This window comes from Fimicolochytrium jonesii (assembly GCF_025526975.1).
Source record: "Fimicolochytrium jonesii strain JEL569 chromosome Unknown EV422scaffold_10, whole genome shotgun sequence".
NCBI classification, from domain to species: Eukaryota; Fungi; Chytridiomycota; class Chytridiomycetes; order Spizellomycetales; family Powellomycetaceae; genus Fimicolochytrium; species Fimicolochytrium jonesii.
In genome coordinates this window covers 747,273-773,000 of record NW_026515677.1, presented here as the reverse complement: position 1 = coordinate 773,000, position 25,728 = coordinate 747,273, and the positions used below count along the sequence as shown (strand labels likewise).

Genomic DNA, 25,728 nt, shown 5'->3' with positions numbered 1-25,728 from the left:
CAGCGCGTCCAAGCCGGATGTGTTATCCACATGATTGGGAGGTTGGCGGGCTTTGTGAATGTGTGCCCGTACACGTGCTCAGTTCTCGAAGCCGAAGGAAACGGAAACCGACCGAACGCAATTTTGCAGCCAAAGGTGGCATCGTTGAGTGTGAGGGACACTCTTGCGCGGGAAGGACGTCGATAATGGGAGCGAGAAAGTCGGGAGACCGGAGAGACTAGCGAAGAGACTTATCGGCACACGTTTTACGAATCTGCTTCTCTCCCGTACCTATGTTCGATTTTCAAGAAACCCCTTTTCCCAAGATGTCCTTTGGCCGCGGTCAACTCGCTCGGACATGCCTTCTATGTTGTGAGAGGGACTCTCTGGAGTGGGGAACAGCACTTTTAGATTTGGTTTTCGTTTGACCACAGTTTGATCTCCATCAAGTATCCCGGATAACACGAGAACTGGCATACGCAGGTGCATTCTTCGATGCGATAAATTACAAGTAAACGAAATAATGATATGCTTTGTACAATGCGTTGTCGCAGACTGGGGATGGTGAACCTTCCTACGCACCCCAAACCGGTGATTTTCTAAGCTCCTGCAAGGGTGACCACCAAAGTCAATCGGTCAGCTTGCTCAAAGCCTGCGTTCTAAGCAAACGCAACAACTTACCCATCTACCCCCGCCCACCGATTTACTAAGCTCATGCATGATCTTCGAGTACGGTGCGACGGGCACCTCGCACTGCTTTTGAGCTTTCGTGACTTCGTTGATCTCCTTTTTGGCAATGACGTCTTTTGAGCGGAAGAGGTCGATTATGATGGGGCGGAACTGGATGGGTGGAGATTGGGAGGGGGTGAGTTCGCCTGGTGAGTGCTACGAACTGCAAAGGAGGTTATGGTTTTCAGACCTCGTCGATTTGCGCGTGACCCACGGACTTGCGAACCCACAGGTCGTCGCGGATCTGGACGCAGAAGGATGCGGTGGCAGCGACGATATCCTCCCTTGTCGTTCCTAACAAAATCACATGAATTCTCGACGCGACATGATGAGACCTTTACACGTGAAGACGCACCTGCATCCTGGGCCAAAACCGCACTGGCAATATAGTCGCCAGATATGACGTAGTTCTCCGTGTACAGATTGGCGATAGCGGCAACTACGTGCTGGTGCACAGTACCACCCCTGGCAGGTGTGTTGGCGGCGGGAGGGGCGGATGGGGCTGGAGCCGGCGCGGCGGCAGGTGGAGGCCCTGCTGAAAATATTTCACATCATCATATCAGCGTCTCGGGTAGACAGTCAAAGACGACTGTAAGGCGCGGCTTACCTTGGGCCTTGGCTGCTGGTTTCTGCGTAGACGCGGATGCCGCTGCCGAAGCTTTTGCTGCCGCAGAGGCAGACGGTGGTCGCTTCGCCGCCGCTTTTGCCGCCGCCTTGGGTAGCGCCGCCGGCTTTACAACCCGCGGCTCCCAGAGCAATCTAGCCTCCTGCGCTTCAGCTTCTACCGTCATGGCTTGCTCCACCAACACATCGTCGAAACTGAATCGACAGTCAATTAGCCTTCCGGACAGCAATGACTAGAATCTCCAAGTGGTGATCAGAAGGCACTCACTCGGCAACAAATTGCTCGTCCGGAGCAACCTTCAAAACCCATCCCTTCCCAGCCTCCAGCACCGCAATCTCGGACAGCATGCTCGTCGCCATCGTGCCGGGGATCCGCACGTAGTCAGAGAATTCCCGTCGGGATATGTACTGGGATTGTTGGAACATGTACAGCAGCCAGCGCCGGGCATGGAGCGCGTAATCTGTGTACATGAGCTCACTGCCATCCCGCGAAGGCCGATCAGTTTCTGATGTATTTTGCCGAGACATGGAGTGTGATGGCCGTACCTTCGGACGATCCAGACCCCACGCACAAGAACAGCCGCGGCGCGGAGGCTTGCAAGCAATTCCTCCACATCCAATTCAGTAATATTGCCGAGCATCTTCGCTATCGTGTGGAATTGGGCGACGTTTGCTGATACGGGAATGATAGTGTGAGTGCCACAAGCAGACAATCATGATCCGCGAGCGCGCTTCGGAACCATACCATTCATCAAGATTGCTTTGACCTTCTCCGCTAACGTCAACTTGGCAATTTGAGTCAGTGTGAGGCCCTTCCTCACTTTGATGTGACTCGCGTCGTAGCTGGGTAGAATTGCGGAGAGATAAGTACGCGCCGCCTTGCTGAGTATGCGCGATTGGCCAGCATACCTTTGCGCATTGAACGTCGGGTCCAGATCGTTCAGGTACCCGGCTGGAGTAGATGTAACATCGACATCTCCCTCACTCGTCGAGTAAAGCTGCGCGATGACTTTTTTTGATAGTTCTGACTACATCCACGCATTAGCGTCGAGCGACAACACATCCTTGCACTTCCGCGCACATACCTCAGCGTGATGTATAAACATCTTCTGCCACGCCTCCTCCTCAGCCTTCCGCTGCAGCTCTGCTTGGGCTGCTCTGCGGATACCTTCCTTGTCCTCCGGCCCTTTAATGGTAACCTGAAAAGACCAAAGGTGCATGTAAGAAACTCCACTACACATCGTTGCCGACTAGCTTATGCACTAACCGAAAGAATCTTCGCCTCTTCTTCGTATTCGGGGTTTGCTCGCTTGTTCGCCTCCACCGAGTCCTCCTGATACCGCGCCGCCTGCTTCTCCGTGATCTTATCGATGTAGTATAAGCTCGGACGCAGTTGTAATGCCATGTTGATTGGTGTCAAGTGCAATTGATCTGCAGACACCGGGTTGTGAGAACGCAGCTACACGACCCTCGCCTGCCCCCTTTCACAGAGCCCTGCAAAGGTTCCGCCACGCACCTTCCTTCATAACGCCCACCATATAGTTCGCCTGCGACGGCAACAACGACGAGCTAAGCGTCTGCTTCTCCAACAATTTCTTCGGCGTATGGTCATCATAATCATACACCCCCCGCATCGGCGCATTATCCGTCCCCTGCCCCAACTCCTCGCCCCTCTCCTTGTTGTAATACTCGCTCCCCGTCTGCAGCGGGATATCAATCTCAAACCGCTTCGTCTTTGGCTTCACACGGCCGACGGAGGGTTTGTTGTCTTCGTCAAAGTCGTGTAGCCGGGTTGGGAATTGGAAGAGGTAGAGGGTGTCGGTGAGGGTGTGGGAGAAGAAGACGTCAATCTCTTTGACGATGTGGTCGCCGTCTTCGTCTACTTCCGCCTGTCCCGCCGGGTTTTCCTGCTCGTCGTCGTCTTCTATCATTTCGTCGTCTTCTACCATTTGGTCGCCTTCGTCGACGTCCATAAGGTCATCCACCTCGTCGGTCAGGTCCATAGTGTCTGACATTTTCTGTGCTTTTCGTGCGGCACCTATCGGACTCCCCGAGTTCGCTGTCAAGCAAGGGTATGTGGACCCTGACGCAGATCGTCAAGGCTGGAGGAATGGGACAAGTGTGGCCGTCCCAATTATGTTCAGCAGACGATCCCACGAGGAACGAGGTGCTTTGATACTTTGAATTTATTACGCCTCCACTAGTCGGACAAAGGCTATAGCATCCATCGAGTATGTATAGTTTGAGGTTCACAGGTATACTGTAGGAGTGTAGGCTTACAAGGTCAAAAAATATACAATGGCGTGAGGTTCGACTTCAAGTCTATCCGGTTGGACATGGACATGGTGCGAAAGCCTTCCTCCCGTTGCATGCAATGACGTTCTCAATAATACCAGCCACAACGACGCTCACCCTCCTAACAGCCCTCACCTCCCTCCTCCTCCTCGTCGTCCTCCGGTTCATCGCCCTCCTCCCCTACTCCACGCGCCCCCAACCCCCACCACGACAATCAAGCCACCCCCGCAAAGCACCATGCAAGATCTGCATCATCCTCGGCTCAGGCGGGCACACCTCGGAAATGCTGCGTATGCTCGATACTCTGCCTACGGAGCGATATAGCCCGCGGTGTTATGTCGTTGCGGAGTCTGATACGGGGAGTGGGGATAAGGCTGTTGCATATGAGAAGGCGAGGGCGGGTGGAGAGGGGCATACAATGGCTTCAGCGCCATCGGCAGGTACAACTGCTGGTACAGACGATACCGGCATCACCAACAACATTATTGTACCAGCATACACCATCCACAAAATCCCGCGTGCACGCTCCGTCCACCAATCCTACCTCACGACACCCCTCTCATTCCTACGTGCCGCCTACGCGTCCGCCCAGCTCCTGTTCACCCTTCGCCCGGACATCATGATCTCCAATGGGCCAGGCACCGCGTTACCGATGCTCTTGCTGGCGTTCCTGACGCGTATATTGCCGCTGCCGGAGAGGATATGGCGCCCGCCGCGGCTGCTGTATGTGGAGAGTTGGGCGAGGGTGAAGAGGTTGTCGATGACGGGGCGGATTTGTTGGTGGTTTGTGGATCGGTTTTTGGTGCAGTGGGAGATGCCCGGGATGAAGGGGGTGGAGTTTGTGGGGAGGGTTGTATAGGTTGTGGCGTAGGGAGGGAAGCGATCCTCTGTAAGAGTGCGATGCGCAAAGGCATGAGGTGATTTGATTTTATGTATGTACAAGGACAGTAATCCATATGTCCCGCATTGATTCACTTGTTAATGACGCAAAAGAAAATATGACGTTGAAGACGATGTTTGTAGATGCTGAGAAAATGAGACCATCCCAGAGGTTGCAACGTCTACCTCGATTCCGAGCCGGCCGGTTTGTTCGGGTCCGTCGGTTTATCGGTCGTCATGAACACAGATTTGAACCACTGCATCGGCTTGGACAGCGGCACGAACGTCGGTGGTGGCAACCCTCCTTTCTGCGCTGGAACCACCCCCCTGACCATCTTCACTGCTCTCTCCAGATCTGGACCCGGCTTGTCCTCCCTCTTTGGCACAACCTTCACTCCGGCGGGCCCAACCTTCACGATCCCATGCACCTGCAGCAATCTCTGCACCGCCAAACTCTTCTCCACTAATATCTGATCTTTCTGCATCCTCTGCACTGTTGCCGCGTCGGGCATGCGTGTCGGCTCACGTGCGGAGGCGTAGCCCATCTTTTTGATGTGCTCGTCTAGATCGCGGTATGCCCGCGCTAACTCGGGGATGGAAGCGACGCGAGAAAGGAACTTGGCTTTGTATGTTGGGTGGGTGCGGAGGATTTCCGATAGCTCGTCGCGAGATCGATATGTGATCTCAATGTCGAGAGGACCCTTCGAAGAGCTCGAGCTGTTGCATCTTTCAAAGAGACGCCGTCGGAGAGTGACTGTGCATTGTGATAGTTGTGCAGCGTAGCGCAACCGCCTTGCTGCCTGCAGCCGCTGGTTCATCGTTGCTATACAAACGTTTGCGCCTTGCCTCATGGCAGGGGTGACGGAGGCCATGGTGTGCGGAAGTGGACGGCTGTCCTCAGGAGCGTATCGAAGAAGAGCCCGGAGCAGCGTAAGGTGTGTATCTAACCTCCGAACCGAAACCAACAATCGAATGAAGCGCTTGGGCCACTGTTGAAACGTTTACTCGGTCAGTTAGATGAACCGCAGCTGTAATCAACAAAATGGAATGACCTTACCTAGCGGATCGAGCTAATCCTGACTTGTAGAGCGCGTAGGAGAGAGGTTTCCAAGCCGCGAAGGTGCTACTGTTACGTATGAGAAGCGGGTGTGCGAGTGTGTGGGGGTCGGTATAGACGATGGGTGGACGAATATGGATGTTTTGCCAGGAATGGGGTTTGCCTGGAGCCATGGAACCTTGGGACTCTGGGACTCTGCTTGGGACTCTTGGGAGGGGTGAGACGCGGCGCCGTTTTTGTCGTCCTCAGCAACGCCTTTCCGCAGCGCTCAATCCCTCGCTGAGAAGCGCCGCACAGAACACAACCGTCTTCCCGGACTAGATCTCGCAACAATGAGGTCCGCAGCAGCACCGTTGCAGGCCGCAAGGCAAAGGTGCCTGAACACCCCGCTTCGATCACAGAATGGCTCGGTTCGACCCTTCACTACAACCCCCGTCCCACAGTCCATGATCGGTCGCCGAGTCCTCAAGTACCCCCACGAAGTAACGATCGGAGTAGAGCCCTTCCTCCCCACACCCTCCTACCCCCGCTGCACCAACCAAGTCACCGTCAAAGGCCCACGAGGGAGCCTCAGCATGCCCCTCCAGCCATTCGTATCCGTCGAGCTCGCAGCACACGACCCCACCGCCCCAAAGAAATCCCTCTCGGTCTCCATCACCGACACAAAAGACCGGAAACAGCGGGCCATGTGGGGCACGACTCGGGCGTTACTCGAAAACATGGTGGAAGGCGTGCACGAAGGCTTCACGGTCCCGATCAAATTCACGGGTGTTGGTTACAGGGCGCTGTTTGAGCAAGGGAAGCTTAGCTTGAAGTTGGGATACTCGCACCCAATCTTGATGGAGATTCCGGAGGATGTGGAGGTCAAGATTCCTGCTCCAACTCGGTTGATTTTGCAGGGGAACGATTTGGAGAAGATTACGCAGTTTGCGGCGTTGATTAGGAAGTGGAGGCCGCCAGAGCCCTACAACCAGAAAGGGATCTTTGTTGGGGATGAGACGATCAAGAAGAAGGAGGGCAAGAAGCGATAGATGTGGGATGTGGGTCCACTATGGCTGGTCATCGCATATGTTAGAACGTCAAGTCTTGTGTATATACATGCAATAAGTTATCGAGCCGAAGAAACTCTTCAGTCTTACGATGGATGGTTTCTCTAGCTCTGGTAGTTGCTCTGTCAAATTGATCAATGTGTGGGACGGCCTAGGTATCACCGAACTGTTACCCCTGATGTAGCGAAGTCCTAAGTCTGAAAGTATGTCAGTTGTTGTGCTATGGTCGAGTCTGCGAGTGTCGAAAAGCAAGTGGAAGCTGGAGTGGAGGGGTGAATCGGAAGCACCTCTGAAGCCCCTCGTACAGATTCCAGAAAGCAACATCGAGAAAGCTCAACAGACCGAGGCGAGCCCACTCACAGCATTCGGCCCCTCCCAAGCAGCGAATGCCCAAGAAACAGCAGAGCCTAAAGCAAAAGTACGCCGCCGCAGTAAAGTCCCGCATCTCAGAGCCCACCGGTTCCCACTCCTCTCCTCTTTCACAATGGCCCCACCCAATAGCAGCATCACCTTCACCGCAACCCTCAGTCCACGACCTCCTATCCCGCTTCCGGCCCCCCCGACCGCGGAACGGTAACCTAGCCCGCTACGGTGAATCTAAAGTCCTCGACACGTACGCATCCTACGGGCATCATATCCAGCGGATAGAATCCACCGCCGCGCAATCGAATGTGACTGTTGCGGGACCTGCTCCACCGCCGGGGTGGAGGGCGGCGTGGCGGGAAGCGGTGCCGGTTAGTACTCCCACTGTGATTCCCACAGACGGGTCCAACCCTCGCGTGCGTTCGCTCGTCGATCTCTGTGTCGACAGTGTAGCGCAACGGATTAGGGTGTACAGGCAACGCCAGGCGGAATTTGCATGCGTGCCATGGCACCTGAAGGAACGGATCCTGCAACGGGTGTGCGAGACATCCCGGCTCGTGAATGATTTATTGTGTTTGTTCAGGGATCCGGAGATGAGGGTGCTTGTGTTGGCCAACTCGTCGGTGACTGTGAAGGGGCTGGCGGGGCATTTCGATACCTCGGCTACACCCGTGGTGGCCGGTGGTTCACAGCCATCCACAGAGAGGAAGGAAGAGGAAGTGCTTGAGTCATGGGAAGACGCGGCGGACCTCGCGGAGATCACACCCATAGTGCATCAACGCCCGCCCTTTGCGAACCTGCACACGCTCTCCATCTCGCATGCGGTGGGGATTACCGCTGTTCCGTTCACGCATCTCGTTTCTAAAGCCCTCCCGAACTTATACGTTCTCGATCTGTCCGGTTGTTTCGACTCGCAGCACGGTCCGCACGCTCTGGGTATCCTCGCCTGCAATTTGGTGGGATTGAAACTGTTGAATCTGTCGGGGTGCAAGTGGGTGACGAGGGAGGTTGTGTTGGGCGTTGGGTGGGAGGCGCGGTGGAGGGAGATGTGTGTGTTGGTGGTGAGGAGGTGTGGGGAGGGGTGTGAAGGTGTGGTAGAGGATTTGCGGAGGGTGAGGCGGGGTTTGGCGGTTGTTTGTGATAGGGCGGCTGGGGGTGCGGAGTGGGAGGGTGCCGAGTGTGGGGTTTCGCGCGGTGGTGTTTCGCGGAACCAGGATAGAGGGTCGTATGCGGGGCCGTATTGATAGATGTACACAAGTTTTGGCGAAGTCACTCCACTTCAAACTCGGCTCTCGTATCAGGATTTGCGAGTGACCATGATAGATGGATATTTTGATAGTGGTGTACAAAAATAAGAAGCATACGAAACTGGTAACGGAAAAGATTTCCCCTCACCAACAGACTAAAAATCGAATCTGAAACGAAAAGAAGCAACGAACCCCTTATCTAGCGAACCGGCCCGACTAACAAGCACAATAGGCGGATGCACTGGACCCCCCTTTTTCAAAGCTGAGAAGCTACGCCATGCACATCACCAACATGCTGTTCTCTTTCCCTTCAGCACTTCACATGCCCGCACGACGTATCGTTCGTCTGCACGCAGGCCAACAGGGACCCTGCGACACGACCGACATCTAGTATCGACGGCGATCCCTGTCATCGTCGTACCTCTGATACTCTCGGCCGTACCGATCGTCATAGCGATCCCTGTTGTGAGAAGTATGCCGACTCTCGTATCTGTCAGAGGAGCGACGGCGTTCCCTGGGGTCGTAGCGGTCGTAGCGGTCGTAAGGGTCGTAGCGATCGCGTCCGTAACGTCGTTCATCTGAAGGAGGGGCGAGTGAGATCTATGGGGTTGTTGGTGGGGGAAGTCGATAGATACCGTCTCGTTCACGGTCAATGGGACGAGGTGCACCGCAGTAGCGGCCCGGCGTAGGATCTCGAGCACGGCTTCGCTTTGCCTGGATGCGGCATTCCGAGTTTTCGTTAGCGGCACTAAGGTTTCTCCGCCGCCAATCTGACGATTCGTACCATTTGGACACGGAGAACTTTGCTGTCTAGCTCTACTCTTCCGTCGATTCCCACCCGTGCCTCTTCGGCGTGCTCGGCCTTTTGGAAGGTTACGAAACCAAAACCGCGCGATTCTTGAGTGTGGGGATCAAACCTAGGATCGTGAGACGTGCGTAAGTCGCATTGTGGGTGAATGGATAAACCAAACGGCAGTTGCGTCCATAAACGCACACTATCTCGGCTTTGCTGATCTGATCCATGATGAAAGTCAAAAAAAAAAAAAGGTGAGTAACTCCCAACTCGGATACCAAAAAACGTGACGATATGAACTTTTCCATATTCCCCAAACAGCTTCTCCAAATCCTGCGAACGCGTGCGAAGGCTCAGGTTCGAGACATGCAGATTGTTGCCAGGGTTATGACCATCAAGAGGGCTCTGCGGGCTGTTATGTGCGGTCGTGAGAACCAGCCGTTGGGCTGCTACCGCTGCTGGGATTCCGGACAATGAGACAGTCGAGAATATTGTGGAGGCGGATGCATACCGAGGGGGAAGACCTCTGTCGTCGCCGTTCCTGACGGGCGGAGGGTGCCGGGGAGGTGGAGGGGGCGATTGAGAGCGGGACCTCCTGTGGTGACGGAGGGTGAGTGGCTATTTGCCTACATACACAGGTGGCTGCTTCATTACCCTTGCAACATGTTTTTCAGAACTTCGATGGTGTAGCAATCTACAGCGTTTTAAGCTGAGCGTCAAAAACTGACAGGAATAAAAGGTGGTGATCGTTGCCTGTCGGCGAAACAATCTTCCTGAAACGTGACAAGAGCGGAGGTCCGCGGAAGCATTCAGTTTGGGATGAGTTACCTACTGGAACTGATATAGTGAGGGGCTCCTCAGGGGCTCCTGGTCTTGTCCGACGAACGACGAACGACGAACGACGAAGAAGAGAGAGTTCCCACCCTTTTGACGCGGTGGCATGCACGTGTGGCGAATAGTCAAACACCAGCGGGCGGAGCTCCGACTGATTGATTGACATGCCCGTGGAGTGGATGTTGGCTACTATAGTCTACTTTAGGTACTTTTCAGTGAGCGGTGTATTACCCCTCGTCGTTGCCTTGGATGTTTGGACTTGTCTTTTTGCCATAGCAGGATCCCTAGTATATTCGACATACCTTCCACTACATGTGCATTGAACGAATTTGCAGCGCGCCGGGAAAAAGGCCTTGGGTCTCTGCGGTTTAAAGTGAGGGGTGAGGAGTGAGGAGGTTGTCGTAAGGCCTTTCCAACAGGCATTTGCATGGACCCCTCGGTGCGGGAAACCCCCGCGACACGGCACATTGCGTCCCTTCCATTGCCTCCAACGGCGCGGACGACCGACTTAGATATCATGAGTTCCGGTCTTGCATCGAAAGCTGTGACAGACTAGAGTGAAGCAAGCGACAGCCAAAACAAAACATTACTAGGATGAATGAGAACACGGTCCTTGAGGGATAAACATCGTTGTAGAACATATGTGACATATCCTAGCCCACGTACTGTACCCATCATACATGTAAGTAAGATTGTGTTGAGCTAGGTCCGCATTGGAAAAAAGGAAGGTGTGGAGCGTGTGTTGACAGGTCACGACAGGTGTGTTGGTAGACGGAGGACGGACGGGGGTAGACTGCACAAAAGGAGAGTGGGATGGGATGCACACAAGTGGAAGGAGACACGAAGGGGAGGGGCGAGGGGCAAAGGGGTTGGAGTTTGCTGACTAAGCCGTGTCACGCTGTCGTTTTCGTGCAATTCCCCCAAAGCGGGCTGTAGCAGTGCGCTTCGAACTGCGCATGAAATCGATAATATTTCGACGCCGATTATACGCCTAGAATCTTCGACGAGTGAATGAAATTTCCTTTATATGACAACGTGAAAATACCGTCAAAACTTCCGACAATAAATCGACACACTCACGTTCCTGACACTCCGACAATTACCAAATACAACTACCTTTACCGAAACCTTGCTCCACGACGACGTTTTGTCCTCGGATACGACTGACATGCGAAAAATGTAGGCGTAGGAGAGGATCTCACACATGAAAGCGCCCCTGACCCGACGCTCAACGAACCAGAAGCTCCCACGACGCCCAAAACGCTGAAGAAATCAACTGCGAAACGAGAAAACCAATTTCCGGTGGCCATATACGCGGAACGTTGCAGAAAACCCGGAGAAAAGATTAGCGATAAGACTGTATCAGCGCCAAACTTGCAAATGAAAAAAGGAAAAACTATGTAGACCACCGCAGGAAAAGAGAAAAAGACCCCAACGTAGCTAAATCCTCTAGAGACGACTAGTAGAGAGTTTGGACTTCGACAAAATCCCGTAGCTTAGAAAAATCCATATAAATACCTGACTGTTTTCCCCAGACCTTTTGTAACGTCAGAGGAAAACGTAGACAATATTGGGCCCTTCTGACAGGGCTGAGAGCAGTGTATTGTAGTGAAGTAAAAGGAAGAAGCTCTTCGCAGCGGCCGCTCGACTGACAGCTTTATATATGGGCTGCCAGTGGGGCTTGCGTGGCTTCAATGAAGCTTGGCGCCTTATGTAATGTATCACCGAGAGCTCGGGTGGCCAGCACAGGTCTCGGATCAAGTAGAAGCAAAGAGATATAATGTGAAATACAAGTGAAGATGAGATACCCCCGACACCTCCCTCAGATCCTGAGGAGGGCGCCAAAAAAATAAGCGGTGAACTACGAGGGATATGTGGAGAAAGGGAGAGCTCATGTTCATTTTAAAGTGTTGACGCACTTGTCCATTTTATAGTGTTGAAGCACTGTGTGATGTGTGTGTTTGAGGCAAAGGCGTCCCTAAGCCGACGTCGTGTGTGATGTGTGTGTGTAAGGTCGGTTCTTGCGTCGCCGCGCGTGATGTGATGTAGTTTATGTCGCTATTGTCAGCGATGTGATTGATAGTGAGCGGTTCTTGCGGCGTCGCGCGTGTGATGTGATATGAGATGCTCTATGCTGTTCGTCTCTGTATTCTTCGATTGGTGGAGGAGGTTGTGGAACTGCACGTTGCGGATATTGCTCTTTGCGATGTGGTCGTAAAATATCGACGTGAAAGACGGGCCAGATGCCGCTGATCCTTGATGGTGATAAACCGAGTTCGTAGGTATCAGGATGTGCTCCCAGTGCGATGATTTTGAATGGTCCAATCCACGTAGCTGAGTATCGAAGTCCTCTTCGTGCGTCTACTTCTAAGTTGATTCCTTGTCGATTCAGATCGACGAGGTCGCCAATTTTGTAGGCGATTGGCGTTCGACAAGCATGTTGCTGATCTGCGTATGCATGTCAAGGCGTCGTTGACAATCTACACACCAAGGTGCATAGATTGGATTGCGGGAGAGCATGTCGGCGATATGATTCCATCGTCCAGGTAAATACTGGATGTCGAAATCATACTCTTGTAGCTTCTCCACCCAATTGGCTTGTCTTCTGCTCAAATGGGATTGCGTTTGGATGAATTCGAGTCCCTTGTGATCGCTGAAACATCGGAAGTAGCGACCGATGAGATATGGTCGATTGGCGACCAACATCTTGACAAGAGCTAAAAGCTCCTGTTCGTGCGTAGGATATCGAATTTCTGCGTCCTTCATCCTTCTAGAAAAGAAGACTACAGGCCGGAGCCGCGGTAACTTGTTCCATTGTCCAACGAGAGTAGGCAGATTCGTAGGGATCGTTTCATCGCCAGAAGGTTGTCCAATCCAGCCAGCGATAGCGTAGCCTGATGAGTCAGTATAAACGTAAATCGGCTTGGTTTCATCAATTGTTGCTAGCGTAGGCGCATTGATCAACGCTTGTTTCAACTTTTGAAATGCCTCTTGTTGCTCAGGACCCCATGGAAATTTGACTTTCGAAGATTGAATACTTGATAGGGGCAGAGCGATGTCCGAATAACCTTGTATGAAGTTGAGGAAGTAGTTCGTGAACCCGAGAAAGCTTTGAACTCCTTTTGTTGACTTTGGAGTAGCCCAGTCCTTGATAGCTTGAATTTTCGAGGGCGCGATGCGAACACCATGTCTTCCGACAATATGTCCACACCATTCGAGTTCTTCTTTAGCCCAAAAGCACTTTGAAGGCTTGATGAAAAGGGCATGTTCTTCAAGTTTCTTCAGGATACGATCGACGTGTTCCCGATGTTCGGCTAAGGTCTTCGAGAAAATGAAAATGTCGTCCAAGTAGGTAGCGAGGAATTCGTCGTAATCTTTATGGAAGATTTTATTCATAAGACGTTGAAATGCAGCAGGTGAGTTGGTAAGCATGAACGGCATGACCAAATACTCGAAATGTCGGAAGCAAGTTCATATTGCCGTCTTTTGTTGATCTTGTTTTTGTATAAGAAGACGATGGTATGCTTCTTGAATATCGATAAGCGTAAACCATTTACAACCATGAGTCCGATCCCTCATCTCACGAATATTGGGTAAAGGAGTGCGATCTTTCTTGGTGACGGCGTTGAGACCTCGGTAGTCCCAACAGATGCGTAATCCGCCATCTTTCTTTTTCGCAAAGACGACACTAGCTCCCCAGGGACTTGAGCAGTGTTTTCTCCATCCTTTTTCGAGCATTGAGGTGATTTGTTTCTTGAGTTCAGCGAGTTCTTCTTTGTTCATGTGCCGAAGAGGTTGCCAAACGGGTTCAGCACCTTCAGTGAGTTCGATCTTGAAATTATCTTCTCTGCGAGCAGGGGGTAGACCTTCCGGTTCCTTGAAGAGCGTATTGACGTATTTATTTAGGATATCCTTGAGATCTTCTGGATTTCGTTTAAGCTCTTGAGGAGCGTCCGGTATTTTGGTAAGAGCAAGGCATTAGACTGTGTCTTTTTCAAAGTTGTTCCGTCGCCAAGCCTTATTGAATCGCTTGGAAGTCATTTCTATGACTTGAGGATTAGGAAGGGCATTGGCTTGAGCGAACCGAGGTACATAATGAGGTGCGGCTTGTAGAGGACGAGTATCCACAGGTTTCATGATCCGAACAGGTCGAACGGGTCTTTTGTCATAGACCGGATCTCGTTGTACATCGAAGTAAGGGTTGTTGTGTTTCGGGATGTATTCAACAGCTTCCCAGTTTCTTGAAGTTCTTTCGCATTTGATGGTGACAGACTGCGGTGCGTTTGGTATAGGGCCGTACTTGGTCCAGCAAAGGATAGGTAAGGTACTCATCGAGAATTGTTCAGCGTAATTAAAGAAACGCCAGGAAGGCATTCCAATAATAGCGTCGTAAGCCAGATTACTGACTAGCCAGGGAAGTTGTCCAACTAAGAAAAGCGACTGAGATTGGAGATCCCATAGATTTAACTTTTCCGAAACGACCGTGTCGAGAATCATGTATGATACTTTGTCGGCCAGCCATATCTGCTTCAGTTCGATACGTTTCTTGGGAAATTTGTGCTTTTCAACGAATGTCTTGTCAAGGAATAACCCAGTGCGCCGCTATCAAAAAAAACACGAGCAAACTTGTTTCCGATGCGACAATGAGAGACCCGGAGTCCAGCAGACAGTGGTTCGAAGGCAGGTTTATTGGTAGGGTCGTATGTTGTAGGCCGAGCAGAGCTACCAAGGGGCTCTATCGACCTTGGAAAAAACTCGAAAATTGATTTGTAGTAGTATTCATAGTATTCGCAGAATTGACGGAATCATCGAGAATCTCTGTAATGGGTGACCCAGCATCAACCTGATTGGCTGAACCTTGTTGTTGATTAGGTTGGCGACTGCGCTGCGGAGTTTGAGCGCCACGACCGTGCTGTCGAAAACCACCGCGTGGGGGTTTGCGAGCCTTGCTGTCGATTTTCGGGATTTGACCAGCATTCAACTCTCCAATGTCCCATTTTGTTACAAAGGGGACAAGGAGTCGTTGGACGTTGACGAGGAATGTGAGTAGTTTGCCATTGTCCACGTCGACGAAAGGGCTGTTGACGTTGGTATGGAACTTGACCTGTAGTGAGACGACTCACTCCAGGGGGACAGTACCGCGTGCCGAGGGCATTGAGCCCAAAGGTCATATCATCTAAGTCTTGCTCGAATTCCGTAATTCGAGGATTGGTGTAAGGGGCGAATCGTCCGCCACGACCACCGCCACGACTACCTCGACCGCGGCTGGCTCCACGGCCGCCCCGAGCACTCGATGCCGAGGCAATCGGACGAGGCGTATTGGCTTGGTTGCCATCAGTGAACCCGTGAGCCACATGAGCACGACGAGCTGCAGTGATAGCTTGATCGAGAGTGATAGGGGTATTGATATTGGTAGTGCCCGAGACTTCAAAGTTCGTAACGGCTTCAGCGAGATAATGACTGATTACCGTATTCTTGAGAAGACCGGCCTTGAAGTATCGAATTTGATCGATAAGGGAAATGGTGCCTTGAGTGTTATCGAGAGGATGAGCAGCTTCAAGCTCATTATTGATGTCTTGAAACTCCTTGATATATTTCTCGAGAGAGTCGCCGAGCTTGAGACCGGAGAGCTTGAGCTCAATAGTATTACACAAATTGCGAGGATAAAAGTGAGCGACAAGAGCCGTTTCAAAAGCTGTCCAACTTGCGGGTGGTCCAGCGGCGTAAGTCGTATTGTACCACTTGAGAGCAGTACCCTTGAGATAAATAGTGAGTGTAGGGGCGTACTCCGCCATAGTAAAGGGTATGGCGTTGGCAGCTCCAGTACCGTTTGATCCAGCTTGTACAGCCCCAAAGCCCCAGCGACTGGACCACACCCACTCCTCCAGGCCTCCTCACCTCGCAGCTCCTGCAATGGAAGAGGCCACCCCCCTGGTTCCCGACTCCGTTATAGCCGACACAACCCTCCTAGCCGCCGCCCATGTCGAAAACTCCGAAATTAACCCACGCGCCATGCTTGCGCTGGGTCCTGCCGAACCCTTCAACTACCCCGTTACCATCATGGTATCATCCAGCCGTGCCCCAATACCTACCTCAGCCATGATCGACAACGGTGCCCTGTCCTGCTTCATCGACAAGGACTTTGCCCGCAAGCACCGCATCCCCCTAGTCCAGCATGAGCGTCCCCTGACGACCGAACTCGTTGACAGTCAACCCAGCTCTGCTGGGCCAATCACCCATCACACCGAACCAGTAGGCATGTGGGTCGACGACCACTTTGAAGAACTCGTCTTCCATGTCACCAAATCACCCCACGCTCCAATCCTCCTTGGTCTCCCCTGGCTCCGCCTCCACGACGTTAACCTTGACTTCAAGAACCTTTCGGTCGGTTTCCGTTGCGACTGTCAGTACCACAAATTCGCGAATTGGGACCGCTCCCCGCCACCCCAGAGCCCAGCACCCGCCAGAACTCCCGAGCCCTTGATCCGCATCCCCCAGGATGAAGTCCCCGTCGATGAAACATGGTTGATCCCAGCACCCAAGGTATCTCGCTCCAGCTGCCCAGAACCGGATCCCATGCCGCTCCGAGTCTTGTTCATCTCCACCCCAGCCTTCCGGGTCGCAGCAAGGCATGACCAGGTCTTTGTTGCCTAAGCCAACCCTGCGAAACCCGAGCGCCCGGCCTCGCCTAGCCCCAGTACCCTCCCGACACCCGAGAAAGACATCAAAGACTTCCTGCCCCCCGAAGATCAAGATTTCGCTGACATTTTCGAAAAGAAAAATGCTGACAATCCCTGAGCACCGGCCCTACGACTGTCCTATCGACCTGGAAGAAGCCAAGCAGCCACCTTTCGGCCCGGTCTACAGCCTCAGCGAACCAGAAATGAAAGCACTCTGCAAATACCTCGAAGAAAACCTCGCCAAAGGATTCATCAAACCCTCAAAGTCCCCCGCCGGCGCGCCAGTCTTATTTGTGAAGAAAAAGGACGGTTCTCTCCGCCTCTGCGTCGATTATCGAGGCCTGAACAGCATCACGGTGAAGAATCGCTACCCCTTGCCCCTGATCAACGGTATCATGGACCGTCTGCGCTGTGCCCGCCGTCCCACCAAGATCGACCTCCACGGCGCTTACAACCTCGTACGCATGCGCCCGGGCGATGAATGGAAGACCGCCTTCCCTGCCGCTACGGCCTATTCGAATACAATGTCATGCCCTTTGGACTCAGCAATGCTCCTGGCGTTTTCCAGTACCTGATGAACGACATCTTCCGTGACATTCTCGATGTGTTTGTTATCGTCTACCTTGATGATATCCTGATATTCTCCAAGAGCCCCAAAGATCACCCCAAGCACGTCCGCGAAGTCTTGGCCCACCTCCGCCAGCATGGGTTGTACGCTGTAGTATTGCGCTTTGAACTGCGTATGAAATCGATAATATTTCAACGCCGATTAGACGCCTAGAATCTTTGACAAGCGAATGAAATCACCTTTATACGACAACGTCAAAATACCGTCAAAACTTCCGACAATAAATCGACACACTCGCGTTCCCGACACTCCGACGATTACCAAATACAACTAACTTTACCGAAACCTTGCTTCACAACGATGTTTTGTCCTCAGATACGACTGACATGCGAAAAATGTAGGCGTAGGAGAGGATCTCAGACATGAAAGCACTCCTGACCCGACTCTTAACCACCCAGAAGCTCCCACGACGCCCGAAACGCTGAAGAAATCACCTGCGAAACGAGAAAACCAATTTCCGGTGGCCGTATACGCCGAACGTTGCAGGAAACCCCAAGAAAAGATTAGCGATAAGACTGTATCAGCGCCAAAATTGCGAATGGAAAATGGAAACACTACGTAGACCGCCCCAGGAAAAGAGAAAAAGACCCCGACGTAGCTAAATCCTCTAGAGACGACTAGTAGAGAGTTTGGACTTCGACAAAATCCCGGAGCTTACAAAAATCCATATAAAAACCTGACTGTTTTCCCCAGACCTTTGTACGATACGCAGAACACAGATCCCAATCAGCAACAGAGCTTTCTACTTCCCTACTCCCGACAACTTCTTTCAGTTTCAGATAGACTTTCAAGGCGCGCTCATAGACCCGGAGAGCTTAGACAAGATGACCCCGAGAGTCGTGACTTGTACTTTGCTGACGTGGCCGAGGACTTGATAGTTCAGGAATCTAGTAAGAAGAGCTGAGAGTGAGATTGGATAACCCCGTTGTTTTGTTTTGTAGTCAAACCCGCAGATATTCCTGATTTCGTATTTTGTACCCGCACCCGAAATTCAAGACCCCGTATTAGAAGAAGGACTCCTTTCAAAGCACCCGGATACTAAGGTGGCAAGATGACGCTCTCGCTTGAGATCTCTTCTTGTGCTATTGAGAGACCGGCAGCTTATTTTTCCTGACATCCGACCGTAACCCCGTATTCGACAGACCCTCGCTTCTGCCGGCCACCACCACAACGCCAAACCCGAGAAGTGCGAATTCAACCGCGAATCTGTCGAGTTCCTAGGCTTCATCATCTCCAAGAAAGGCATCCAGATGGACCCCAAGAAGATCGCTGCCATCACGGATTGGGAGCCCCCCAAGAATGTCAAAGGCGTCCAGCGTTTCCTCGGCTTTGCCAACTTCTACCGCCGATTCATCCAAGGCTATTCCAAGATCGCGACCCCGCTCACAGCCCTGACCCGGAAAGACATCCCGTACGCCTGGACACCCGCCGCAAACACTGCCTTCGAGAACCTGAAGAAATCATTCACCACCGCCCCTGTCCTTGCTCACCCTGACCCAGAGAAGCCCTTCGTCGTCGAAACTGACTCCTCCGACTTCGTTCTCGGCGCAGTTCCCCTCCAACCTGACCAGGACAATCAGCTCCACCTTGTGGCGTTCCGCTCTCGCAAATTCACGGCCAAAGAGATCAACTGCGAGATCTACGACAAGGAACTTCTGGCCATCCAAGACTCCTTTGCCCAGTGGCGACACCATCTCATTGGCGCCCGTCACAAGATCACCGTTTACTCCGACCATAAAAACCTTCAGTACTTCATGACCACCCGCACCCTGAACCGCCGCCAAGCCCGCTGGTCGATATTCTTCTCGGATTTTGACTTTGTCATTACCTATCGCCCCGGTTCCCAGCAGCACCAAGCCGATGCCCTCTCCCGACGCTCCAAACATGAGCTAAAAAAAGGGGAAGAAGCGTTCCGCTCCCAGGCAACCACAATTTTGACTCCCGAACGCCTCCGCCTTGCCGCTGCCTACCTCACACCCATGGATACTACGCTTCTTGACAAGATTAAGGCCACCCAGGCCTTTGATTCCCTCGCTAAGACCATCCGCAAAGAGCTCAAGATACCCCTCGCCCAACGGACCGAGGAAACCCAAGATTGTATCAAACGGTTCTCAGATGAAGATGGGATCCTGCCGCACGATAACCTTGTCTATGTCCCCACCAATGAGCTCCGAGCTGAAATCTGCCACAACATGCACGATACACCCCTAGCCGGCCACTTCGGGATGTCCAAGACGCTCGAACTCACCTCCCGCAACTAATGGTGGCCCAGCCAGTGGCGCTGCGTCAAGGCCTACGTCAAGTCCTGCGATATCTGTAGCCAAGCAAAGTCCAGTCGACACAAACCGTACGGCCTACTCCAGCCCAACAGTATCCCTACCCGCCCTTGAGGATCTTGGTCCCTGGACTTTATCACCAGTCTGCCTCCCGTGGATGGGTACGACTCCATCCTCAACGTCCACTGTCGCCTCACCAAGATGGCCCACTTCATCGCCTGCAGCGAGTCAGAATCCGCCAAATCCACCGCCAACCTGGTCTTCCACAATATCATCCGTCTTCACGGCCTCCCCGACGAGATCATCTCTGACCGAGGACCCCAGTTCAAGTCCCGGTTCTGGCGTCGACTTCTCGAACTCCTTGGGGCGAAAGCCAACCTCTCCTCAGCCTTCCACCCCCAGAGCGACGGCCAGACGGAACGCACCAACCAGATCCTGGAGCAGTATCTTCGATGCTTTTGCAAACACCAACAGGACAACTGGAAACAGCTTCTGCCGTCCGCCGAGTTCGCCTACAACAACACCCACCAGGCCGCCTCCCAGACGACCCCATTCTACGCCAACAAGGGTCTCCGCCCCCGCTTCAGTTTCGCTGCCTCGGCTACCTCCGAATCCGTCAACCCCGCCGCTCAAGCCCGCGCTCCACAAATCAGGGAAGTCCATGAACAGCTCGCCTTTGAGCTCAAGGAAGCCCAAGATCAAATGAAGCGCTACGCTGACGCTAAGCGAATTCCTGGGCCGGACTTCAAGCCTGGCGACCACGTCTGGCTCCTCCGCAAAAACCTCCAGACAACCCGGCCCTCTCAGAAACTCGACCATCGCAAGATTGGGCCATTTCCCATCGTTGAAAAGATCAATCCAGTCGCCTACCGGCTCAAGCTCCAGCCTACGTACAAAATCCACGATGTCTTCCATGTCTCGCTCCTCAAACCCCGCTTCACCATCCCCCAACAACACGAACCCGAACCCGCACCCCCAGAGACCGTTGAGGGTCAAGAAGAGTGGATTGTTGAAGCCATCCTTGACTCTCGCATCCACCGTCGTCGCCTTCAGTACTTGGTCAAATCGCAGGGCTGACCTGACTCCGAGAACACCTGGGAGCCCGTGAAACACCTCACCCATACCGACGCACTCCTCAAGGACTTCCACAGCGCGTACCCCAACAAGCCTTCCTCTGTCCCTGTAGCGCCTCCTCTGCGACCCGGCCAGACCCGACGCCGCCGCCGCCGCTGCTAAAGGGAGGGGTGATGTTATGGACGACGCTGTCCGGGATATCTCATCTTCACTTGTATTTCATATTATATCTCTTGACTTTTACTTGATCCGAGACCCGGGCTGGCCACCCGAGCTCTCGGTGATACATTACATGAGGCGCCAAGCCCCACTGAAGCCACGCAAGCCCCACTGGCAGCCCGTATATAAAGCTGTCAGTCGAGCGGCCGCTGCGAAGAGCTTCTTACTTTTTCTTCACTACAATACACTGCTCTCAGGCCTATCAGAAGGGCCCAATATCGTCTACATTTTCCTCTGACGTTACATGGTAGCACCACCTACCGCTAGCATCACCAAGATATTCCTCGTCAACGTCGCCCCTCTACCGGACGTCGCCCTTATACTCGTGCACAAGCAAGAATGGACGCACAGACTCAAGCTATCGTTGCGGCTGTCGCAGCTGCTTTTGCTACTCAGCAGCGTGCTGTTACGCAAGACACCCAACGAGCCGAACGTTTCAAACTTCTTATAGACGCTCGCAAGAACAAGCTCGTCGAATACGATGGTGCCAAAGCTGCCAAAAAGATCGAAGAGGTCGCGCCGTCTCACCACAACTTTCTCGAGTCTCTCACTGTCCCGGCTGTACAAGCTGGATCAGACGGTACTGGAGCTGCCAACGCCATACCCTTTACTATGGCAGAGTACGCCCCTACGCTCACTACTTATCTCAAGGGTACTGCTCTCAAGTGGTACAATACGACTTACGCCGCTGGACCACCCGCAAGTTGGACAGCTTTTGAAACGGCTCTTGTCGCTCACTTTTATCCTCGCAATTTGTGTAATACTATTGAGCTCAAGCTCTCCGGTCTCAAGCTCGGCGACTCTCTCGAGAAATATATCAAGGAGTTTCAAGACATCAATAATGAGCTTGAAGCTGCTCATCCTCTCGATAACACTCAAGGCACCATTTCCCTTATCGATCAAATTCGATACTTCAAGGCCGGTCTTCTCAAGAATACGGTAATCGGTCATTATCTTGCTGAAGCCGTTACGAACTTTGAAGTCTCGGGCACTACCAATATCAATACCCCTATCACTCTCGATCAAGCTATCCCTGCAACTCGTCGTGCTCATGTGGCTCACGGGTTCACTGACGGCAACCAAGCCAATACGCCTCGTCCGGTTGCCTCGGCATCGAGTGCTCGGGGCGGCCGTGGACCCAGCCGCGGTCGAGGTAGTCGTGGCGGTGGTCGTGGCGGACGATTCGCCCCTTACACCAATCCTTGAATTACGGAATTCGAGCAAGACTTAGATGATATGACCTTTGGGCTCAATGCCCTCGGCACGCGGTACTGTCCCCCTGGAGTGAGTCGTCTCACTACAGGTCAAGTTCCATACCAACGTCAACAGCCCTTTCGTCGACGTGGACAATGGCAAACTACTCACGTTCCTCGTCAACGTCCAACGACTCCTTGTCCCCTTTGTAACAAAATGGGACATTGGAGAGTTGAATGCTGGTCAAATCCCGAAAATCGACAGCAAGGCTCGCAAACCCAGAACCGACGCTGTGGTTTTCGACAGCGCAGTCGTGGCGCTCAAACTTCGCAGTTTCGTCGCCAACCTAATCAACAACAAGGTTCAGCCAATCAGGTTGATGCTGGGTCACGCATTATGGAAACTCTCAATCACGCCGTCAACTCTGCAAATACTACGAATACTACTACAAATCTTCGAGTTTTTTCCAAGGTCGATAGAGCCCCTCAGGAGCTCTGCTCGGCCTACAACATACGATCCTACCGATCAACCTGCCTTCGAACCACTGTCTGCTGGACTCCGGGTCTCTCATTGTCGCATTGGAAACAAGTTTGCTCGTGTTCTTTTTGATAGCGGCGCACTGGGTTATTCCTTGACAAGACATTCGTCGAAAAGCACAAATTTCCCAAGAAACGTATCAAACTGAAGCAGATATGGCTGGCCGACAAAGTATTATACATGATTCTCGACACAGTCGTTTCGGAAAAGTTAGATCTATGGGATCTCCAATCTCAGTCGCTTTTCTTAGTTGGACAACTTCCCTGGCTAGTCAGTAATCTGGCTTACGACGCTATTATTGGAATGCCTTTCTGGCGTTTCTTTAATTACGCTGAACAATTCTCGATGAGTACCTTACCTATCCTTTGCTGGACCAAGTACGGCCCTATACCAAACGCACCGCAGTCTGTCACCATCAAATGCGAAAGAACTTCAAGAAACTGGGAAGCTGTTGAATACATCCCGAAACACAACAACCCTTACTTCGATGTACAACGAGATCCGGTCTATGACAAAAGACCCGTTCGACCTGTTCGGATCATGAAACCTGTGGATACTCGTCCTCTACAAGCCGCACCTCATTATGTACCTCGATTCGCTCAAGCCAATGCCCTTCGGAATCCTCAAGTCATAGAAATGACTTCCAAGCGATTCAATAAGGCTTGGCAACGGAACAAGTTTGAAAAAGACACGGTCTGTCGCCTCGCTCTTAACGAAATACCGGACGCTCCTCAAGAGCTTAAAGGAAATCCAGGACATGTTAAAGATATCCTAAAAAAATACGTCAATACGCTCTTCAAGGAACCGGAAGGTCTACCGCCTGATCGCGGAGAAGATAATTTCAAAAACGATCTCACTGAAGGTGCTGAACCTGTTTGGCAACCTCTTCGGCACATGAACAAAGAAGAACTTGCTGAACTCAAGAAACAAATCACCTCGATGCTCGAAAAAGGATGGAGAAAACACTGCTCAAGTCCCTGGGGAGCTAGTGTCGTCTTTGCGAAAAAGAAAGATGGTGGATTACGCATCTGTTGGGACTACCAAGGTCTCAACGCCGTCACCAAGAAAGATCGCACTCCTTTACCCAATATTCGTGAGATGAGGGATCGGACTCATGGTTGTAAATGGTTTACGCTTATCGATATTCAAGAAGCATACCATCGTCTTCTTATACAAAAACAAGATCGAGAAAAGACGGCAATATGAACTCGCTTCCGACATTTCGAGTATTTGGTCATGCCGTTCATGCTTACCAACGCACCTGCTGCATTTCAACGTCTTATGAATAAAATCTTCCATAAAGATTACGACGACTTCCTCGCTACCTACTTGGACAACATTTTCATTTTCTCGAAGACCTTAGCCGAACATCGGGAACACGTCGATCGTATCCTGAAGAAACTTGAAGAACACGCCCTTTTCATCAAGCCTTCAAAGTGCGTATGGGCTAAAGAAGAACTCGAATGGTGTGGACATATTGTCGGAAGACATGGTGTTCGCATCGCGCCCTCGAAAATTCAAGCTATCAAGGACTGGGCTACTCCAAAGTCAACAAAAGGAGTTCAAAGCTTTCTCGGGTTCACGAACTACTTCCTCGACTTCGTACAAGGTTATTCGGACATCGCTCTGCACCTATCAAGTATTCAATCTTCGAAAGTCAAATTTCCATGGGGTCCTGAGCAACAAGAGGCATTTCAAAAGTTGAAACAAGCGTTGATCAATGCGCCTACGCTAGCAACAATTGATGAAACCAAGCCGATTTACGTTTATACTGACTCATCAGGCTACGCTATCGCTGGCTGGATTGGACAACCTTCTGGCGATGAAACGATCCCTACGAATCTGCCTACTCTCGTTGGACAATGGAAGAAGTTACCGCGGCTCCGGCCTGTAGTCTTCTTTTCTAGAAGGATGAAGGACGCAGAAATTCGATATCCTACGCACGAACAGGAGCTTTTAGCTCTTGTCAAGATGTTGGTCGCCAATCGACCATATCTCATCGGTCGCTACTTCCGATGTTTCAGCGATCACAAGGGACTCGAATTCATCCAAACGCATTCCCATTTGAGCAGAAGACAAGCCAATTGGGTGGAGAAGCTACAAGAGTATGATTTCGACATCCAGTATTTACCTGGACGATGGAATCATATCGCCGACATGCTCTCCCGCAATCCAATCTATGCACCTTGGTGTGTAGATTGTCAACGACGCCTTGACATGCATACGCAGATCAGCAACATGCTTGTCGAACGCCAATCGCCTACAAAATTGGCGACCTCGTCGATCTGAATCGACAAGGAATCAACTTAGAAATAGACGCACGAAGAGGACTTCGATACTCAGCTACGTGGATTGGACCATTCAAAATCATCGCACTGGGAGCACATCCTGATACCTACGAACTCGGTTTATCACCATCAAGGATCAGCGGCATCTGGCCCGTCTTTCACGTCGATATTTTACGACCACATCGCAAAGAGCAATATCCGCAACGTGCAGTTCCACAACCTCCTCCACCAATCGAAGAATACAGAGACGAACAGCATAGAGCATCTCATATCACATCACACGCGACGCCGCAAGAACCGCTCACTATCAATCACATCGCTGACAATAGCGACATAAACTACATCACATCACGCGCGGCGACGCAAGAACCGACCTTACACACACACATCACACACGACGTCGGCTTAGGGACACCTTTGCTGTGTGAGTCCATGTTGGGGCTGAAAATAAGGATGTCATCGAGGTAAGAGATGAGGTATGAATCGTACTTGTTGCCCAGGAGTTTGTTCGTGAGGCGTTGGAACGTTGCGGGCGCGTTTGTCAGCCCGAAGGGTAATACGTTGTGGTGTGGTGGGGAGCCAAGTCATATTCCCGGAATGTGGTGTGGTGGGGAGCCGAGTCATATTCCCGCAACCCTAGCTCCCTGCGGTAACGCGGTAACCCTAACCCAGTAGCTAGTTTATATCCCTTGGTCACATGACTTGTTGTTGGATTTTTCTACTTGTACATATTCGCGCGCGACTGCGCCGGCTTTCTCTTTTCTTCTTTACCCATAATACATCTATATATCCCTGCCTACCTCAACATTGTACTGGAAGTGGCCGAAGCGCGTCCGGAAGGCAGTCTTCTCACGGTCTTCCTCCCGAATGAGGATGCAGTGGTAGGCATCGCGGATGTCGATAGCGGTGAAGACCTTCATGCCGACGAGGCGGTCCCGAAGCTCGTTGAGGTTCGGGAGGGGCGTGGCGTCCTTATGGGTCAT

General features: G+C 52.1%; 6 protein-coding genes across 6 annotated transcripts; 3 read left to right on the top strand and 3 right to left on the bottom strand.

Moving 5' to 3' along the window:
- Positions 1 to 593: 593 nt before the first annotated feature.
- On the bottom strand, positions 594 to 3,526 carry EV422DRAFT_45509 (Sin-like protein conserved region-domain-containing protein). The gene is made up of 11 exons (XM_053067242.1): positions 2,849 to 3,526; positions 2,600 to 2,763; positions 2,418 to 2,531; positions 2,242 to 2,360; positions 2,078 to 2,175; positions 1,879 to 2,005; positions 1,601 to 1,810; positions 1,316 to 1,527; positions 1,064 to 1,243; positions 899 to 1,002; positions 594 to 819 (listed from the first exon to the last, which is right to left on the bottom strand). Exons 1-11 carry the CDS (start codon positions 3,345 to 3,347, stop codon positions 625 to 627), a joined length of 2,022 nt encoding a protein of 673 aa, XP_052926084.1. The 5' UTR covers positions 3,348 to 3,526; the 3' UTR covers positions 594 to 624.
- A 180-nt stretch (positions 3,527 to 3,706) lies between these two features.
- On the top strand, positions 3,707 to 4,486 carry EV422DRAFT_495970 (oligosaccharide biosynthesis protein Alg14 like-domain-containing protein; the record flags this gene model as incomplete). Its single annotated transcript, XM_053067844.1, has 2 exons — positions 3,707 to 4,028; positions 4,086 to 4,486. 2 exons carry the CDS (start codon positions 3,707 to 3,709, stop codon positions 4,484 to 4,486), a joined length of 723 nt encoding a protein of 240 aa, XP_052926083.1.
- Positions 4,487 to 4,587: 101 nt separating this feature from the next.
- Positions 4,588 to 5,670, bottom strand: EV422DRAFT_45388 (uncharacterized protein). The gene is made up of 2 exons (XM_053067239.1): positions 5,564 to 5,670; positions 4,588 to 5,495 (listed from the first exon to the last, which is right to left on the bottom strand). Exon 2 carries the CDS (start codon positions 5,376 to 5,378, stop codon positions 4,689 to 4,691), a length of 690 nt encoding a protein of 229 aa, XP_052926082.1. The 5' UTR covers positions 5,379 to 5,495; positions 5,564 to 5,670; the 3' UTR covers positions 4,588 to 4,688.
- Positions 5,671 to 6,009: 339 nt separating this feature from the next.
- Positions 6,010 to 6,594, top strand: EV422DRAFT_495881 (ribosomal protein L6, alpha-beta domain-containing protein; the record flags this gene model as incomplete). Its single annotated transcript, XM_053067834.1, has 1 exon — positions 6,010 to 6,594. The coding sequence occupies one exon, from the start codon at positions 6,010 to 6,012 to the stop codon at positions 6,592 to 6,594; it is 585 nt and encodes a 194-aa protein (XP_052926081.1).
- A 213-nt stretch (positions 6,595 to 6,807) lies between these two features.
- EV422DRAFT_45386 (uncharacterized protein) lies at positions 6,808 to 8,520 on the top strand. Its single transcript, XM_053067238.1, has one exon. It carries the CDS (start codon positions 6,999 to 7,001, stop codon positions 8,217 to 8,219), a length of 1,221 nt encoding a protein of 406 aa, XP_052926080.1. The 5' UTR covers positions 6,808 to 6,998; the 3' UTR covers positions 8,220 to 8,520.
- A 450-nt stretch (positions 8,521 to 8,970) lies between these two features.
- Positions 8,971 to 9,402, bottom strand: EV422DRAFT_495921 (uncharacterized protein; the record flags this gene model as incomplete). Its single annotated transcript, XM_053067839.1, has 2 exons — positions 8,971 to 9,139; positions 9,302 to 9,402. Coding segments are annotated over 2 exons (270 nt in total), but the record flags the coding sequence as incomplete, so codon positions are not given.
- Between the last annotated feature and the right edge of the window lie 16,326 nt (positions 9,403 to 25,728).

Excerpts from the sequence above, each read along its gene's own strand:
- EV422DRAFT_45509 (XM_053067242.1), bottom strand. The coding sequence starts at position 3,347 with ATGTCAGACACTATGGACCTGACCGACGAGGTGGATGACCTTATGGAC. Across the intron at positions 1,528-1,600 it reads GACGAGCAATTTGTTGCCGA|TTTCGACGATGTGTTGGTGG; the intron begins GTGAGTGCCTTC and ends CTGTCGATTCAG. Across the intron at positions 1,003-1,063 it reads GGTTTTGGCCCAGGATGCAG|GAACGACAAGGGAGGATATC; the intron begins GTGCGTCTTCAC and ends TGATTTTGTTAG.
- EV422DRAFT_45388 (XM_053067239.1), bottom strand. The coding sequence starts at position 5,378 with ATGGCCTCCGTCACCCCTGCCATGAGGCAAGGCGCAAACGTTTGTATA.
- EV422DRAFT_45386 (XM_053067238.1), top strand. The coding sequence starts at position 6,999 with ATGCCCAAGAAACAGCAGAGCCTAAAGCAAAAGTACGCCGCCGCAGTA.